This window comes from Microcaecilia unicolor, chromosome 7, assembly GCF_901765095.1.
Source record: "Microcaecilia unicolor chromosome 7, aMicUni1.1, whole genome shotgun sequence".
In the NCBI taxonomy this organism is placed as follows: domain Eukaryota; kingdom Metazoa; phylum Chordata; class Amphibia; order Gymnophiona; family Siphonopidae; genus Microcaecilia; species Microcaecilia unicolor.
Genome location: NC_044037.1, coordinates 94,980,674 through 94,999,153, shown reverse-complemented (window position 1 = coordinate 94,999,153; position 18,480 = coordinate 94,980,674). Strand labels below are relative to the sequence as shown.

The following is an 18,480-nucleotide window of genomic DNA, read 5'->3' as shown; positions in this document are numbered from 1 at the left end:
AGTGCAGGTTATGCCAAAAGAAATCCAGCAGTCTGTTCCATATTATCTTTCACTGTATGAACTTAAAATCCTACTGGTCCTAAATTTGGGAAAAATCTATGATCTTCTCCATTACAAACCAGCTACCTTATAAAATTAGTACATTGTGCTATGTTCTTCATCTCCAGGCATTTCAGTTAATCTAAAGTATGCAAAAGTGTTTATTATAATGCTTATTTTAGCCATTCATTTAAACTGGAGAAATAATCTGAATGCCTCATCCTCATAACATGAATTATCAAACACTTTATGTGCATATAGGAAATATGAGGAGGCAGTGGCCTTCAAGAGAGGTCATTTAACCTCCTTCCATGAAATATGGTCTCTTGTGGACAATTGTTCATCTTCCTCCTCTGTTTGAGACTTTATTTCTAACTTGTTTATCCTCAACACTTTCCTTATCCCATGATTACATTACATTACAGACACTATTTCTATGTGCAAGTAATCATAAATGGATCATTGCAGCTTACATTATTTTAAAAAGAACATATTCCTAGATAATACAAAATCTAAACAATATGCTATAATTTTAAATGTCACAAAACAGATACAGATGAATCTAGATGATCTACAGCAATAACTCATGGATTATTATACTTACATTGTTGATGTTAATTGAACTGTTTCTTTTTTTCTTTTCTTTATCTTGTTAAAGAAAGTTTATAAATAAACTTCGGGGGAAAAAAGAAGAGGTGAGACTGGAGGCATCCCAGTGGTATGATTGACCAGTTATGTGGGGCTGTAAAAAGAACAGTTATAAAGGTAATAGGATTAGTTATCTGAGGGGGTCTTTTTACCAAGTGATAAGGGCTTTTTACCAAGTGATAAGGGCTCCCGCACTAACCTGGCGGTAACCGGGCAGCACGCGGCGATGCCCAATTACCTCCGGTTTACTGCAGTGCAAGCCATTTCCAGGGGTTTTCTTTTTTTCCCTTGGTAATGGTGCACACTCAGGGTGGGACTACCACCGGCGGCCATGTTGGTCTGGTGGAGTCCCGGAAAAGCAAACGGTAAACCCACGTTGGGCTTACCGCCACTCTGTAAAAAGGGCCCCTGAATATCTTTACCGAAGAATATTCAAAGATGCTGACTTAACCAGTTATGTCTTTGAAAATCAAAGTAAAACTAACTGGAAATGAGAGGATAAGAAATCACTAGATACTGATATAATTTTTTTAAAATGATGTAGTCAATATTCAAAGCAATTTAACTGGACAGGAGAGGCACCTGGATGGTTAAATCGCTCTTGTTAAACTATTGGTTGATATTCAGCAGAACTTAACCAGTTAGTGCTCCTGAATATTTGACCAACTGCTAAAACCGTAGCCAGCTATTTTCTGGGTGGTCTGGAGGCATTAAGCAGTAATGCGCACTTAACATGGTGAAAAATGGCCTAACACAGGTTATAGTAAAACCTTTTGCACTAATTTTGCCATTTGTATGTGCTAAGACCATGGTGTTTGTTTTGTTAGACGGGTGTATTAGCGGGGGAGAATGGGTGTGGAAGCACTGTTCAGCTAGTGTGCTGACATTAGTGCATGCTAACTAACACTGACAACGCAGAAGCCCTTAGCAGCTCCTAAATAGGAGGCAGTAAGGGCTCCTGTGTTAATTTTTTTCAGTGGCCCTGCGCTAATGCTAACATTAGTGCACAGGCAGAAAATGAAATAATTGAAAAAGGCCAAAGCCTTGCTAGAAATGAGTTTTGCACATAGGAAATTCCAGAGTTATGATGCACTAAGCCTGTTTACTAGCATAGATTAGTGAAAGGGTCCCTTAAACACCTAAGTTAACCGGTCACATCGGAATCATAAACTCAGTCCTATCTTTATCCAGTTTCGCTTAGGCGGTTAAGAGCTGAATATCACACTTAACTGGACGTAGGATAGCAGACCACATAAACCTGGATATTCAGTGCTGGAAAGTTCATTGGTATTTTGATCCATTTGCACCAGAGAGAAATTGAGTGTATATTTTCATTTTGAAAATTGGCCAGAAAAAAGTGCTGGAGATATTTGCACAACCTTTTAGTGTGAGTATATTTTCCATAAAAATGGCAGATATTGAAAATGCAAATCTACTCATACTATTTTCTTCACTCACTCCCCCCCCCCCCCCCCCCCCCCCGCAGCTATTCCTTTCCCAGGAACACCTCCATAAAAACCTGGGTAAAAATATTCATTACAGAGCAATATGCATGTTTTTTACCTGCATGTGGTGAACAATTTAAAAGTACGATTTGGATTTACATTCAATTAATTTGCCTTTTAAAATCTGGGCTGAAAGTGAATTACAATTCAGATAATATAGGGCCCTTTTACTAAGCAGTGGGCTTCCCAATGGTGCCTGAATCCAAAATGGTTTCTCTGCCTTCTTACAGTAGTCTTGAGGTACTACTGCTGTATCCTAACATGACCTCTAGGAGGTAGAGGTGCCATTTTGGTTTCAGGCGCCGACTGAGAGGCAGCAAAGGTGGATTGCTGTTTCTCATTACTACAGACCCAAGAACTGCAGACTCATGGATAGGTTCTGGGAGTGGCAGGAGAGGGAACACATGCTTTAACTGTCCGAGGGAGTGTGAAATATATTTGGTGATGGGGATAAGATGGGGGATGTGAGAGTATGACCTGACAGGGAAGGGGAGCTAGATAGAACTGAAGCTGGGGAGAGGTGCAGAAGGGAGTGCTGAAGTTGGGAAAGGGTGCAGGTGAGAGAGCTGATGTTGGTGAAGGATTCAAGTGAGAGAACTAAAGTTGGGCAAGGAAACAGGAGGGAGAGACGATGCTGGAAAAGAGAGTGGGAAGAAGAGGTGGAGTTGGGGAAGGGAGTGGGAGAAAGACCTGAAATCAGGGTAGGGTGCAGATGAGACAGCTGAATTCAGGGAAGAGTTCAGATGAGAATACTGATGCTAGGGAATGGTGTGGGAGGGAGAGTTGGTTTTGAGAAAGGGTACAGGAGGAAGAGCTGATGTTATGGAAGAGTGTGGGAGAGAGAGCTAAGGTTACAAAAGAGACTAGACTGGGAATATGTGAATGTGTTGGGAGGGTTGAGTGCATCACTGCTGCATTTAACTGCTTATTTAAATATTTTCAGACTGGGCCCCCACTGCATTGCATGTTGTGCCACTTAGAGTGAGTGCTTCTGTACTATTCTGGCTCTGCATGTAAAGCAATATTATGAGATAAATGTCCACCCTGTGCGGTAAATGCAGGAGAGATGCAGGGCACAGCCCCTCCATTTACTGCACAGGTTTGGACTTACTGCATGGTAATTTTTAGGTTAACTGTACAATAAGTGCAAAATTTACCGCACTTTAGTAAAAGTGCCTCATAGTTTTTTCTCTGCCAAAGCAGACTCACAATTTAAGTTGTACTTGAGGCAATTAAATGCAAGCGGGGAATTCTGTATAGGTCGTCGAAATTTAGGTGCTGGGATGATCCGTGCTATGCATAAATTCTATAAAGTCTGTTCCACGTCTAACTTTGAGCGTGTGTATTTACATGTGTCAAAGGCTGGTGTAAATGCTCATGCTCAATTAATGGTTGTTAGATGCGCAAATACAGGTATTCTGCAATAGTGCCTGAAATTCTGAGAACATCCGTCACCCACCCATGCCGCTCCCTTGGCCACACCACCTTTGGAGTTGCATACTATGGGGCTCTATTATAAAGCAGTGGTAGGGCTAACGCACTGGTAGCATGGGCCAAATTGGCACTACTGCTGGGATAGCGTGCCCACCTGATGGTAATTTTGAAGCTGGCGCACACTTATTCCCGTAGTAGAAGATCATTTTCTATTTTATACTGCAGGGGGCATTCCTGGAGGTAATCAGTAGCATGGCCATATTGGCGTACGCTGCATGAATACTGTGCAGGTAGTGAAAGAGTTCTTACTGCTAGGTCGATGGGCTTGGTCCATAAATAGGCTCATGCTAGTTTTAATTTAACGCATGCCCATTTCTTGACCCATTAAAAAATGCCCTTTTCCCCAGCCATGTTAAAAAATTGCCCAGTGTGTTCCCAACACACATACCCACGCTTCAACAGGCCACTTTTTACCACTGAATAGTAAATATCCCACTAGGAAAATTAAATGTGCATATTATAGAATAGGGTGTTGGGCAGATTCATGCGTAACTTCCAATGAATGCCAATTAAGAGCTTGTCAACACTAATTATTGTTATCACCAATTTAGTCAATTACTTTGCACACAGATTATTGATGTACATACAACATTGAATGCCTGTCTTTGGCTGACCTACATGGAACCCTAACCCCTTACTCATGATTACAAGCAGCATCAGTAGGTAAAAAGAATTTGAGACCTGCCTTTATTGGTTCTCAATACAATAACTATTCTACTCCTCTAGTTGTTGTTTTGGGTTTTTTGGGTTTTTGTCAAATAAGTAGCTTTGAAATGGCTGAAAGGCTTATGAAAATTGTCCTGTATTAGATAATTTCATTGACTAGACCACAATATGTTCAGAATATGGCCTAATTTTGATGAACCTAAAGGTGTATGATCATGTTAAGTCAGTTCATTGCACATTACTTTGGCTGTCAGTTCAGGCAAGAATTTTGTTTAAAAGTTTGGCTTTCAAAGTCCTGGATGGTGGTCTTCCGGCAGAAAAACTAGGTAATCTCAGGAAAGGCTTTTGGTGATTCTTAGATCAACACTGGCTCTGTCACAAACTTTGGAATGCCCTTCTCCATAGTACTGCAGTTTTAGAAAGCAGATTAAGGCTTGGATATACAATCATTTTTAAATTTTAATGATTCTGGAAGGCTTGGAGATGTTTTGTAATGATTCAGTGAGCAGTTAAGGCATATTTTTGAAGATTTGTTTTATTATTTATGGACATGTGGTGTATCTGTGATGATTTTTACATTTAATGAAATATTGATATGTTTATAAAATGCATTTATTATTATTCTATGATACCAGGAACATGGTGGAATTGAGCATCTAATAAATATAAAGAAATACATTACACATTGTTTGTGCTTCTGATAATCAGCTGTAACTGGGTTACACATTATATTTTCTTTCCCATGCGGAAGATCATTGTTCATTATCCCAAAGTGTGCTTATGAAATATGATGACCAAACATTGTTCCAATATTCAGCTGGCTGGAGGTAGCTCACAAACCCAGGGCCATTTTCAGTGATCGGCATTGAATATTCATTTTTATTTGTCCTCTTTTAAAATAACAGGCTAAGCCAGTGGTTCTCAAACCTGGTCCTGGAAGCACCCAGGCCAGTCAGGTTTTGAGGATAACCACAATGAATATTCATGAGACATTTGCATGCACTGCCTCCACTGCATGCAAATCTATCTCACGAATATCTCACTAGCTGGGGTGCCTCCTGGTTAAGGTTTGGGAGCCACTGAGCTAAGTGAATATTTAGCACTGGTTAGTTAAGTTGATAGCAGGGAAAGATACGTCAGTGCTGAATATTGCTGGTTATCATGCAATATAGCCGGTTAACTTTTCAGCACTGATTGTGAATATTCAGCAGAGATAACTGGTTATCTCACTCTGCATATTTGTGGTTAGGTGCTGAAACATTATTTAACCAGTAAGCGGCCATTTCTGGCCAATTAAATATTTTTCAACATCAGATGGATAGTATGAAAGGTAATCATACATTTACGGAATCATTTAGGCAACATTTTGGGGTTTAAATACTTATATGTACATATATGTCTTTATTCTTATCATTTGCATGCATAATCTGAATGTAATTGTTAGTGCCTGCTTTATAGAATTATCCCACAGAGCACGCTCACATTTACACTTTCTTTGGAGTAGGTGTAAATATGTGTATTGGCATTTGTGCACTATTGTGGCTGGATCTGGGATCCTTCTTAATAAAGGCACACAAGTGTCTATATCGTCTTTATCAAATAGACTTAAACTAGGCAACTTTTTGCACTCCCTACATAGACGTCCTGCTATAATGTCAAGCCTTTAGATATATTTGTTTTAATTTTCTGTTTTGCCTTTCTTATTCCAACAACTATCAGAATGGGAGAAATAAAAAAGATGAATCACACCAAGGTTACAGAATTCATCATTCTGGGATTTTTTGAGTTTCCTGAGATGCAGCTCGTCCTTTTCCTTGTGTTTTTGATTATTTATCTAATGTCCTTGACAGGGAACCTTCTTATTATATTCACAGTGTGCTCTGATTCCCATCTGCATAGCCCCATGTTCTTCTTCCTCACCAACTTGTCCTTCCTTGAAATCTGTTACGTGACTGTCACAGTGCCTAAACTGTTAGCAGTGCTCATAGCACAGAATAAGACCATCTCTTTCATGCAGTGTATGATACAGATGTACATGTTCCTGGCCTGCACCAATGCTGAGTTCTTTCTTCTTACCGCCATGGCTTATGATCGCTATGTTGCAATCTGCAAACCCTTGCATTACACCATTATCATGAACAAGAAAGTCTGCATTATTCTTGCCATTGTTTCATGGACAATTGCATTTTTAAATCCAGTCTCTTATGTTACTTTAATATCACAGTCATTTTTCTGTAGCTCCAATGAAATTAACCATTTCTTCTGTGATGTAACAGCATTGTTGAGTTTGTCATGCTCAGGGACCTATGTCATTGAAACATTAACTTATATTGACGGTCCACTTTTAGGTTTTACCCCACTCATATTAACAATTATATCATATGTGTACATTATTTCTGCCATATTAAAAATCCACTCTGCTAAGGGTAGACAAAAGGCCTTTTCTACCTGTTCCTCTCATCTCACAGTTGTTCTATTATTTTATGGGACCTCTATTGGTGTGTACATGAGACCCAAGTCTGCTTACTCCATGGATCTTAACAAACTAATTACTGTAGTGTATATAACTGTAATTCCACTCCTCAACCCCTTGATTTATAGTTTGAGAAATAAGGAACTGAAAGAAACTTTATGGAGAACAGCCAGAAGAACTAGTTTCTTTTCTTCTAAAATCTTGCACACATTTCAACAGTGAGTAAACAGTATGGGTGGTAATTTCATAGGTAAGTGTCTATATGAGATGTTAAATAGGTTGCTTATTACATATTTTATAACGATGATATAGGTGTCCATATATGTTTACAGAGTTGCCAAGGTACCCATTCCAGGAGGGAGACTTTTTTGCCGGTCCTAGTTTTAAACCCTCATCACATAACAGTGTAGTATTTGTAGTCCATTATTCTATCCTTTGAAATCAATGCTGCAGGTCCCATGATGCACCAGGATGAGGTTGGCAAAAATCTAGGACCAGCCAAAAAGTCTCCCTCCTAGAATGGGTAACTTGGCAGCTCTGCATTTATAGCATAGGCTTGTACTATGACTTCCTGTAGTGCAGAAATACTTTTGCATAATGTACACCTGATCCAAACAAGTTGTAAATGTATTCGTACTCTGACCTTTTATAAACAAATGAAAAGGAGGAGGTGGAAGATGCAACCGCAACAGTAGACATAGGAATGGGAAGATCCACAAGGTACTAGCTCATGTCCCAGAAAAAGAAAATTCATCAGACAATAAGAAACCAGAGCAAGATAGAAATATTTTTCCAGCACCCTCTATAGCTCTGAAGAAAAAAGATGTGAGAAGGCCTTATAGTCCTACAAGAAGAACTGATAAAAGAAATAGAAGGAGAAGGAGAAAACAACAAAGAAGCATGAAAGCCAGTGAAGTCCACAAGTAGGAGACGAAAAGCCCGAGGTCCGGAGAGGAGTTGAACAGAGGTTTTAAGAAGAACCCCCACCACTGCACATAACGGAAAGAGAGAAAAAGGTTGAGCAGGAGCTAGAAGAACTAAGCTGCTCCAGAGTTGTGCTGTAGTGCCTGGGAAAGTGAAGAACTGTAAGCTGAAGGAATGGATCAGGAAATGCAGCCAGTGAAGGACCAGTTAGAGGAGCTGAGGCCTAAGGAGAGTTTCCCAGAAGAGACTTTACCCAGCAGAGAGCTGCAGTAGGCATGAAGTCAGTTTCAAGGGTGCTATGAGCCTGCCAAGAGTCACAGGGTTGCAGTGGGTGGAATTTGTGCTGCAAACTACTCAGCAGCCAGAGAAAAGGAGACAGCTTGTGTAAAGGGGATGTATGGAAGCACACTGAAAGACAGCCACTCTGAACTAAGGGGAAGAAAATGTCACTGAATCCTTCAGAGACAGTAACATCTCCTTCAGAAGACCAGTACACAGCTAGAGCTCTAAGTAAAATAATATCTAGCTAAACAGAAACTATAATTTTTTTTTCAGTTGAGCAAACAGAGCAGAGCAGTGCATACACCTAAAGTAGGCACACTTATGCTTGAGAGACCTGGAAACTCTGGGGGCTTTCAAGCTGGGTATAGAAAGGTTTTCATTGCTTTTGATAGACAGTGCAATGAGGGATGTAGTTATCAATGGGAGCTACCATTATGATGTGTTATTTTACCACTAATTCATGCTTTTTTCTTTTTTTAGCATAGATCTTATTATATGCATAGAGACCTAGTTACTAATAACAGTAAAATAACACGACTTAATGGTAACCCACATTGATAACCTCCCCCCTGATGCCCAGATGATCGAAAGCCCTGTGCTGTTCCAAACAGCTCTCTTAAAATAGCGCTAGAACAGTACGGGACAAGTGCATTGTGCTCCACAGTATGAAAGAGGATCCATTTGTTCAGAGACTCTGCTGCAGCTCGTGTAACAGAACACTTGTTCTTTAGCAGAGAGCAGACTACCAGGAGCTCGGTGATGAGACCTTTATATGCATTCACATGTGCAAATGTATGGGGTGCATCAAAACTCCTTTTGGCTCTGGGAAAAGAGACACCTCAAAAGTTACCAGGGGCACAGGGGTTTGCCTGTAAGAATCCAGAAATTTGCTGTGATTTGTATGCTTCAGTTGAAGTTCATTGTTGCTGAAAGGATTCATACTAAGGAAGAAGGATCCCCTTTGAGTTAATGAAGGGGGTGGAGACATAAGATATATATAGATATATATAGCAGATAATTCTATAAAGCCATTCCCACCTGTATGTGGCCACTCTATAGAATAACAATGGCATAATAGTATGAGCTGTGGCACCAAGGTGCATTTTTTGGCAGTGGACACAGAAATGGTTGGTGTTTGGTTTATGTGGCAAGTTTGTGCCTAGATTATAAAGGACTATAATTTACATGTGTACCTCAAAAATATAGGTGTGGACATTTATACCAGCTTCAGGGCTGGTACAAATATCCATGCATGCAATGCAGGCATATTTGGCAACTTATGCTAGTATTTTATAAAGAAAAGTAGACATGTATTTATCTTAATAAAATTCAGCTTACATATATGCTGATTGGAGCCTATTCTATAAAGGAAATTAGGTGCCTATTTTATTTTGTAGAATACTAGCATCCTTAGGTATATATGTGAATATGCGATTAGCCTTGAGCACATATGCCAGCCATAGAGCTAGTATTCTACATTCGGGAGAAACACAAGTATTCTATAAATTACGGATATAAGTTTGAATTCTGCCCATATGCTGCCCCTGTGAACACCTACCTGTAAAATATATACACATTTACAGAATAGCACACAACATTAAGTTCATGCACATATATAAAATAGATATTTGCTGCATAAATATTAGTGCCTTCTTTATAGAATTACTCCTTTAATGTTGTAATAATTGTTCCTATTGAACTATAGTACAATATAATTGCTAATGTGAAATGTGTTCTTGATTGATTGATTTATTTTATTTTATCCATTTCCTTACCTCTATAATGCAATAAAATGTGTTTAAGTACTACCCTTTGTCTGATTATTACCTACGTTTTCTCTCCATGTGATTACTGTTATCCATGTATAGGGTGGGCAATTTCATAAAAGCCCATTTCTTCATTTAGCCCTCAGTGAATTTGTTTCTGAGAGGAGTTCTTTCTGAAATTAGTGCTCTAGTAGTAAACCCAATACTTTCACTTAGGAAAGTATTGGGTTCACATCAAAAAGCTGGCTTACCTCAGCCAGGTTATGGTTGCTAGATATATGTTGTAGAGGCGTATGATGGAGCTTCAGTTCTTCCTTCCCTGGGACTCCTTAACCCCAGTCTGGCTCCACCTTTTATTCTGCCTGGTGTCTGCCCCTCAGCTTCATCCCTCTCATCTCACTTCCTCTCTGAGCAGGAATATGGGTTTTAAGGTGGCTCAGGCTATCTGAGGGACTATCCTCAAGGGTGAGAGGCCGTGTTCTATATACCCCCTCATATACTCTGCCCCTCAGCTCAACCCTGTCCAGTTGAGCTCCTGCCATATAAGAGTCCATTTTTCCAAGACATAAAATCAGTGTTAGCATGATCTTGGCCCACCCGATGTCTCACCCAAAAGCTAAAGGGTTGGAGGCTAAGGAACCAGTGCATGATATGCGCATTTGTGACTTTATGTCGAGCCATCCACTGAAGGGGTTGATGGTAGGTAACCAGTAGGAAGTGTTGCCCCAACAGGTAATATTGGAACATTTCCAGGGCCCATTTGACAGCTAGAGCCTCCTTCTCAATCACCACATAAATTTTCTATCTCGGAAACAGCTTCTGGAAGATGTACGTCACTGGGTGCTCTTCCCTGTCCACTTCCTGGGACAGAACAGACCCAAGACCAACCTCAGCATAACTGTGGTCATGTAATTGTGTCAGGTACACAAATAGTATTCTGTAAGCTGCACATGCAAGTGGGAGCCTTACTCATGTCCCACCCATAGTTCACCCATGTATATGTACCCCTTGCATTTACATGCTATGCCACTTACATGAACTGTTACAGAATAGCACTTAGTTGATCTCTGTCATGGGTAAGTATATGTGTACATGCATAAGTGACAATATTTTGTCCTCAAATCCTCCTTTCCCCCACACATACACTATCTATAAGCTGATATCTAAGGCGGATAATGTCTAACTAAGAAAAATGTCAGCATAATAAACATTTAGAGTATCAGCTTTTCCTCCTATCTCTAGCCTTTTCCCCTATCAAGCAGCCAAGATATGGAACTCCTTGCCAATATCTACATTTAACACTCACTACTATGATCATTTTCACAAGGCCATAAAATCTGTACTATTTAGGAAATATGTATTGACACAATCTTAATACAGAATCCGCCTACACGTATAATGACCAGACTTATATGTTAGACTCAGAATCTCAGTTAACATCACATGAATTCACTATGTTAGTCTTTATTTCACTATGAGGTGAATTTTTGAAATAGAAGGGTGCCCATCTTCCAACACAAATCGGTAGATGGGCGTCCTTCTTGCAAGGTCGCCCATATTTGGCATAATCGAAAGCCAATTTTGTGCACCCTCAACTGCTTTCCATCACAAGAACGACCAAAGTTCCCGGGAGGCATGTCAGCAGTGTAGTGAAGGCGGGACTAGGGCGTGCTTAGGAGATGGGCATCCTCAGCTGATAATGAAAAAAGAAGGGCGTCCCTGACGAACACTAGGGCGACTTTACTTGGTCCATTTTTTTCATGACCAAGCATCAAAAAGGTGCCCAAACTGACCAGATGACCACCAGAGGGAATCGGGGATCACCTCCCCTTACTCCCCCAGTGGTCACTAATCCACCCATAAAAATATCTTTAAAAATACTTTTTTGTCAGCCTCTATGCCAGCCTCAAATGCCATTACTAAGATCCATCACAGCAGTATGCAGATACCTGGAGCAGTAGTAGTGGGTGCAGTGTATTTCAGCCAGGTGGACCCAGGCCCATCCCCCCTACCTGTTACACTTGTGGTGGTAAATATGAGCCCTCCAAAACCCACCACAAACCCACCGTACCCACATCTAGGTGCCTCCCTTCATCCCTAAGGGCTATGGTAGTGGTCCACAGTTGTAGGTTTTGGGGGCTCAGCACCCAAGGTAAAGGAGCTATGCACCTGGGAGCAATTTCTGAAGTCCACTGCAGTGCCCCCTAGGGTGCCCGGTTGGTGTCCTGACATGAGGGGGACCAGTACAATAGTTATGCTGGCTCCTCCCATGACCAAATGGCTTGGATTTGATCGTTTTTGAGATGTGCTTCCTCGGTTTCCATTATCGCTGAAAACCGGGGACGACCAGCTCTAAGGTTGACCTAAATGTCATGATTTGGGCGTCCCTGACCGTATTATCGAAGCGAAAGATGGACGCCCATCTTGTTTCGATAATATGGGTTGCCCCGCCCCTTTGCGGGGCCGTCCTGCGAGGACGCCCTCATGAAAACTTGGGCACCCCATTCAATTATGCTCTCCACCTAATCAATGTTTATATGTTAACGTTTTGTTCACCATATAACAATGCTTTTCAGCACACCTGCAACAAAGGCCTTTTTTTTGGGGGGGGGGGGGGGCAAAATTGGATGTATGGGAAAATAGAAATTGGCGTGCATCCATTTTCGGCCTGAGACCTTACCACCACCCATTGACTTACCGGTAAAGTCTCACGTGTTAACTGGGTGGTAATCATCAGCTTGCATACACTGCTGATTACCACCCGTTAGCGCCATGTGGTAGAAAATAGAAAATATTTTCTGCCGTGTGTTTTGGACACACATAAAAATTGGAATTACCACTCGGGGCACACAGTAGCTGGACGGTAGTTCCAATTTGATGCATATGGAGGGGAATAATTGAACGGGGCTGGCCATCTCTATCGCCGGCCCCACAAAGCGGCATACCCGACCGTATTATCAAAACAAGATGGCCGGCCATCTTTCATTTCAATAATACGGTCGGGGCTGGCTAAATCTCAACATTTGGGCCGACATTAGAGATGGCCAGCCTTAGAGATTGCCGCCATTGGTTTCCGCCAAAAATGTAAACTAATGGCGGCCATCTCAAACCCGGCCAAATCCAAGCCATTTGGTCGTGGGAGGAGCCAGCATTCATAGTGCACTGGCCCCCCTCACATGCTAGGACACCAACCGGGCACCCTAGGGAGCACTGCAGTGGACTTCAGAAATTGCTCCCAGGTGCATAGCTCCCTTACCTTGTGTGCTGAGCCCCTCCAAAACCCCCAAACCCACTACCCACAACTGTATACCACTACCATAGCCCTTATGGGTGAAGGGGTGTACCTAGATGTGGGTACAGTGGGTTTGGGTGGGTTTTGGAGGGCTCCCATTTACCACCACAGGTGTAACAGGTAGGAGGAGGTGGGGATGGGCCTGGGTCCGCCTGCCTGAAGTGCACTGCAGTACCCACTAAAAACTGCTCCAGGGACCTGCATAGTGCTGTCATGGAGCTGGGTATGACATTTAAGTCTGGCATAGAGGCTGGCAAAAAAATGTTTTCTATTTTGGGTGGGAGGGGGTTGGTGACCACTGGGGGAGTAAGGGGAGGTGATCCCCGATTCCCTCCGGTGGTCTTCTGGTCAGTTGGGGCACTTTTTTGAGGCTTGGTCCTAAAAATAAATGGACCAAGTAAAGCCGGCCAACTGCTCATCAGAGCCAACCTTCTTTTTTCCATTATCGGCTGAAGCCGGCCATCTCGTAACCATGCTCCCGTCCCGCTCTCGGTACCCTGCTGACATGCCCCCTTGAACTTTGGCCGGCCCTGCAATGGAAAGCAGTTGAAGCCGGCCAAAATCGGCTTTCCATTATACCGATTTGGCTGGGTTTAGGAGATGGCTGGCCATCTCTCTATTTGTGTCGGAAGATGGCCAACCTTCTCCTTCAAAAATAAGCAGGATAGGTGCCTACACGCCTTAGTAAAAGGATCCCTATGTAACTATGTACTATGTTTAATATGTAACAATCATCCCAGTATACTGCTACTGGCTTTCTTATAATGTAATCTGCTCTGAACATTTCTAGGTGTTAGTGGAATATATGGTCCCAGTAAAGTAAAGTAGGCATTAGACAGCTCCACTAGCTTCCCAAACAGCTTTAACTGCTGTAAAAATGCACCTCACCTTAGGATCCTTGACCTCCTTTTCAATTTCGAGCCATGTACTTTCTTAAAGGAATTGCCACCTTTGCTTTTCTCCCCTTCAGCAGGTGTATATACCTCCCTATTGCTATTGCTGCCTATACACAGAAGGCATACGTTTATTTCTCCCTACTTCTGCTAGTACATAGAGTGCATAAGTTTTGTTTTCCTGTAAATAGTAAGTGTTGTGTACTTCTAGTAAATCATATGACAAGGAGAAATTCATAAAGAATTGAAGCTGTACAACCCATATACTGTATGGCCTCTAAAGAACTGATAGAGTCTTGATGGTGAGAGACGCTGAGGACCCTCCAAAGAATGAGATGTTTCTCCACAAATATATGTTTAGGGAAGAAGGAGCCAGGTGTTTCATGCAACTTGTTTGCTGTAGCCTGCATGAAGGGAGCACGTGTATGGGATAAGGGAATGTCCAATGAGCAGTAAGTGTGCACGTGTATTGGAACAGGAGAAGTTGGTAAAAAAATACAAGAAAATAATCTATTATGTATAATGAAGAAAACAGGAAATACCCTTTTATGTACAATAAGTATGAATAACAAGAATCACATGTTTTAGAGGAAATGAATCTTATCAGAGTGTGTAAGAAAGTGTGTAAGAGGAACAAACTGTACAGCCTTGTAGCTCAGTCTGAGCGTTTTGCTGGCTGAGTGACAAAACTGCTCCAGAGAGAACAATCACTTTTGTACAGACTAAAAGAAATACCAATAAACATTTTGCATGGTTGCGCCTAATCTAAGTCTGAATATCTCTCTTTTCCAGCCAAAGAGTTTTCTCCAAGCAAGGAGAATTTGTCTAAGGGCTGAAGTGTTTACCCCTCCTAAAGGGCAAAGGAAGGGAAATACACAGGCTTCGTACATAATACCGTCCTGAGGAGGCAACATATATAATACCTTCCTCACCTACCACCTCTGTACTTTTGCATGCTTCATTTCCTCCTGGTGGGTATCCTGAAGCATGGCTGTTGTGAATGTAAACCTATGGAGAGTTCTAAGGACATGTGGAGGCTAAGCCAGATATTCCATGCTATCCTATGTATTTAAAGGCTTCACCCTTTACCATCCCATCAGTTGAAATAATCACACTTCAATTCCTTCTTATTCTGGTAAAGTCTCTGTTACAGTTCTCTATAGGCTAGCATTTAAAGGGACTATTTTAAAGTTACCATAGTATCAGTATAAAGCACAACTAACAGCAGGGCCGGTCTTAGGCAGAGGCGACCGAGGCGGCCGCATAGGGCCCCGCGCCTAAGGGGGCCCCGCGCGGCCCGCCTCAAGTCTGCCTCGCCTGCCCTCCATGTCCAGCGACGCGACTCTCCAGTCCTCGTTACCCTGCTCCCCCTCCCTCCAGCCGTCTGAGCCCCTCCCCGTCTGAGCCCCCCTTGCCCGACCCGCCAAACGACCCTCGTCTACCACCCGACCCGCCGGCACCTCACCTGACCCAGCATTTTAAAAAAAGCTACAAGCGGCAGCTGGCAGTGCCTCCTCGCGTCTGTGAAAGAAGAAAAGTCGCTTCGTCCATTGGCCGGCCTTCCCTCATGTCCCGCCCTCTGATGTAACTTCCGCAAGGGCGGGACATGAGGGAAGGCCGGCCAATGGACGAAGCGACTTTTCTTCTTTCACAGACGCGAGGAGGCACTGCCGGCTGCCGCTTGTAGCTTTTTTTAAAATGCTGGGTCAGGTGAGGTGCCGGCGGGTCGGGTGGTAGACGAGGGTCGTTTGGCGGGTCGGGGAGGGGGGCTCAGGTGGCTGGAGGGAGGGGGAGCAGGGGAACGAGGAGAGTCGCGTCGCTGGACATGGGTCGAGGGCAGGGGGCACAGAAGGGTCGCTGGACATGGGGGATAGCAGGGGAGGGGGTCTGGAAATAGGTGGAGGGCAGGGGGCACAGAAGGATCGCTGGACATGGGTGGATGGCAGGGGAGTGGGTTTCTGGACATAGGTTGAGGGCAGGGGGCACAGGAGGGTCGCTGGATATGGGTGGATGGCAGGAGAGGGGGCTTCTGGACATAAGTGGAGGGCAGGGTGCACAGGAGGGTCACTGGACATGGGTGGATGGCAGGGGAGGGGGGCTTCTGGACATAGGTGGATGGCAGGGGAGGGCAGGGGGCACAGGAGGGTCACTGGACATGGGTGGATGGCAGGGGAGGGGGTTTCTGGACATAGGTTGAGGGCAGGGGCACAGGAGGGTCGCTGGACATGGGTGGATGGGCAGGGGAGGGGGGCTTCTGGACATAGGTGGATGGCAGGGTAGGGGGTTTCTGGACATGGGTAGATGGCATGGGAGGGGGGTTTCTGGACATAGGTGGATGGCAGGGGAGGGCAGAGGGGAAGGGGGGTTTGCTGGACATAGATGGATGGCAGGGGGGACAGGAGGGTCGCTGGACATGGGTGGATGGAGGAGAGAGAAGAAATGCTGGACATGGATGGAGGCGAGGGAAGAGTGAGGAAGGAGATGAGGTGAGGGAAAAGGGAGAAAAAGTGCACATGGATATAGAAAATAGGCAAAAGCTGGATCCATGTTATGCCTCCTCCAGTCAATTCCACGGAGGAGGACCCAGCTTTTACTTACGGATGTAGGGCAAGAAATTAAGAAGAAAGGCGGAAAGTAAAGAAATAAATGGAAAGGAAACCCTGGAAACGGAGTTAAGAGGACAGATAGCAGCACTATCGGATACTGAGCCAGCATGATCAGAAAAACAAAGTCACCAGACAACAAAGGTAGAAAAAACTATTTTATTCAGGATTTATTAATTGGAATATGTCAGTTTTTGGAAATGTGCATCTATGATATTTTTCATGTACGTTTCAATTTTTGTAGTATTGCTGCATGCTGAGTCTGACTTCTTGAGGTAACTTTCCATTTCAGTATTTTGCCTTCATGTATTTTTCAGGTGTGATCAAGGAAGGTGCAGTATTCTGCTAGCGTATAGTTTGAATCCCTTTTGTTTTTTCACTAGGTTGTGCACTGGTGTTTTAGAGCCAGGTGTAATTACAGTTGCCTTTCCACACCACGCATAAGGTTGTAGCTCATTCTGTCCTTGGAATTAGTGCTGTTTATGGTTTGTTAAGGTTATGAGTGTATTTTTGCACAAGTTTGTGTATAGTGTTTTGCAGTGGAGAGATTGTGTGTTGGCCTTACTAAGGTGGCACCAAACACCAGAAAGGGTGTAGAGCCTAAATCATGACACACTACCTCTAAAAGGGTGTTTTGTGGCTCTGCATGAGAATTGTGGTATTATGATCCCTTGCTAGCTTCATATTGTTGACGGTCTGCATTTTCCGTATGGCTGGTATATTGGTGTATAAGGTATTAATTGTGACAATTTGTTTTTACTTATTTTTTTTCTGTGTGTTGTCAGACAGTTATGGATGACAGACAGAGTCGGAGTCTTCTTGAGTCAGAGAGCTGTGGTATATATTTTAAAACAATTTTAATACCTTGGTGGTCTATATGATTTTATATTGTACATTATATTTCACACATCACTTTATTTTATTGTATATCTTTTCATTTCATTTTTATTTTATTGCATATATGGATTACAGAGTAATAGGGGAATTTGAAAGTACTGAATCTTTTCTTAATATTTTTCCTTTATTCTCCTTTGTTATGAGAATTGGAACTGCTAATTGTAGTGGACTTGAACTGAATAATTTCTGGGGAGGGGAGGTTTCATGATAGCATTGTGCTTATTATTTCAATCAGTTTTTTGTACAAGTTTAGCTTCATTTGTCTTTATTTGAAATTTCATAAATAAAAAATGTTCTGAAAATGGAATAATCTTATCAATGGAGGAAGGGGCGGGGCTACATTGGGGGCGGGGCTAGGATGGGGCCCCACCAAATTGGTCTGCATAGGGCCCCGCACTTGCTAAGACCGGCCCTGACTAACAGTCACAGGAAATCTCAGTTTAGACTTTTTCACTTAAGCCACTTCAAAGAATGCTCTATCAATACAAACAGAAAGCAAGATAAGGACATACTTATGAATATCTAGTTTAAATTATTTGCTAGAAAAACTAACCTTTACAGAGAACCTTTGCAAGAGTTTTTCTTTTAGGAGGCAAGATAAACACTCTGTTCAGTTATGTGTGAATCAAACCATAGTGACTGATTAAATTTAAAAAAAACATTCAAAAGGGCCCTACTGGCACACTAATTACAGTGTGAATCAACAAGGAAGCGCAAGCACATAAGTAAGCCCAGTGGCGTAGGCAGACAGCAGATTTTGGGTGGGCACCAAGTGTTCTCTTCTCCCCCCAAAAAAAAAATTTATCTAAGCTGGTGGGAAAATGTTTCTCTCCACCTTGGCAGCCTGCAGCAGGCAGGTGCTGAAAACTGAGCATGCGCAGGTGCCAGTAACGTGGAGCACACCATAAGCCATGGCTGAGTCCCCTTAGTCCAGAAGAGGTACTGTGAGAGGATTTCTAGGGAAGAATTTGCTGAGACATTGTTTTTAAACTTGAGGA

General features: G+C 42.7%; 1 protein-coding gene across 1 annotated transcript; it reads left to right on the top strand.

Annotated features, from left to right (window-relative positions):
* The first annotated feature begins 6,090 nt into the window (after nucleotides 1-6,090).
* LOC115475025 (olfactory receptor 5V1-like) lies at nucleotides 6,091-7,047 on the top strand. Its single transcript, XM_030210764.1, has one exon. It carries the CDS (start codon nucleotides 6,091-6,093, stop codon nucleotides 7,045-7,047), a length of 957 nt encoding a protein of 318 aa, XP_030066624.1.
* The last annotated feature ends 11,433 nt before the right edge of the window (nucleotides 7,048-18,480 follow it).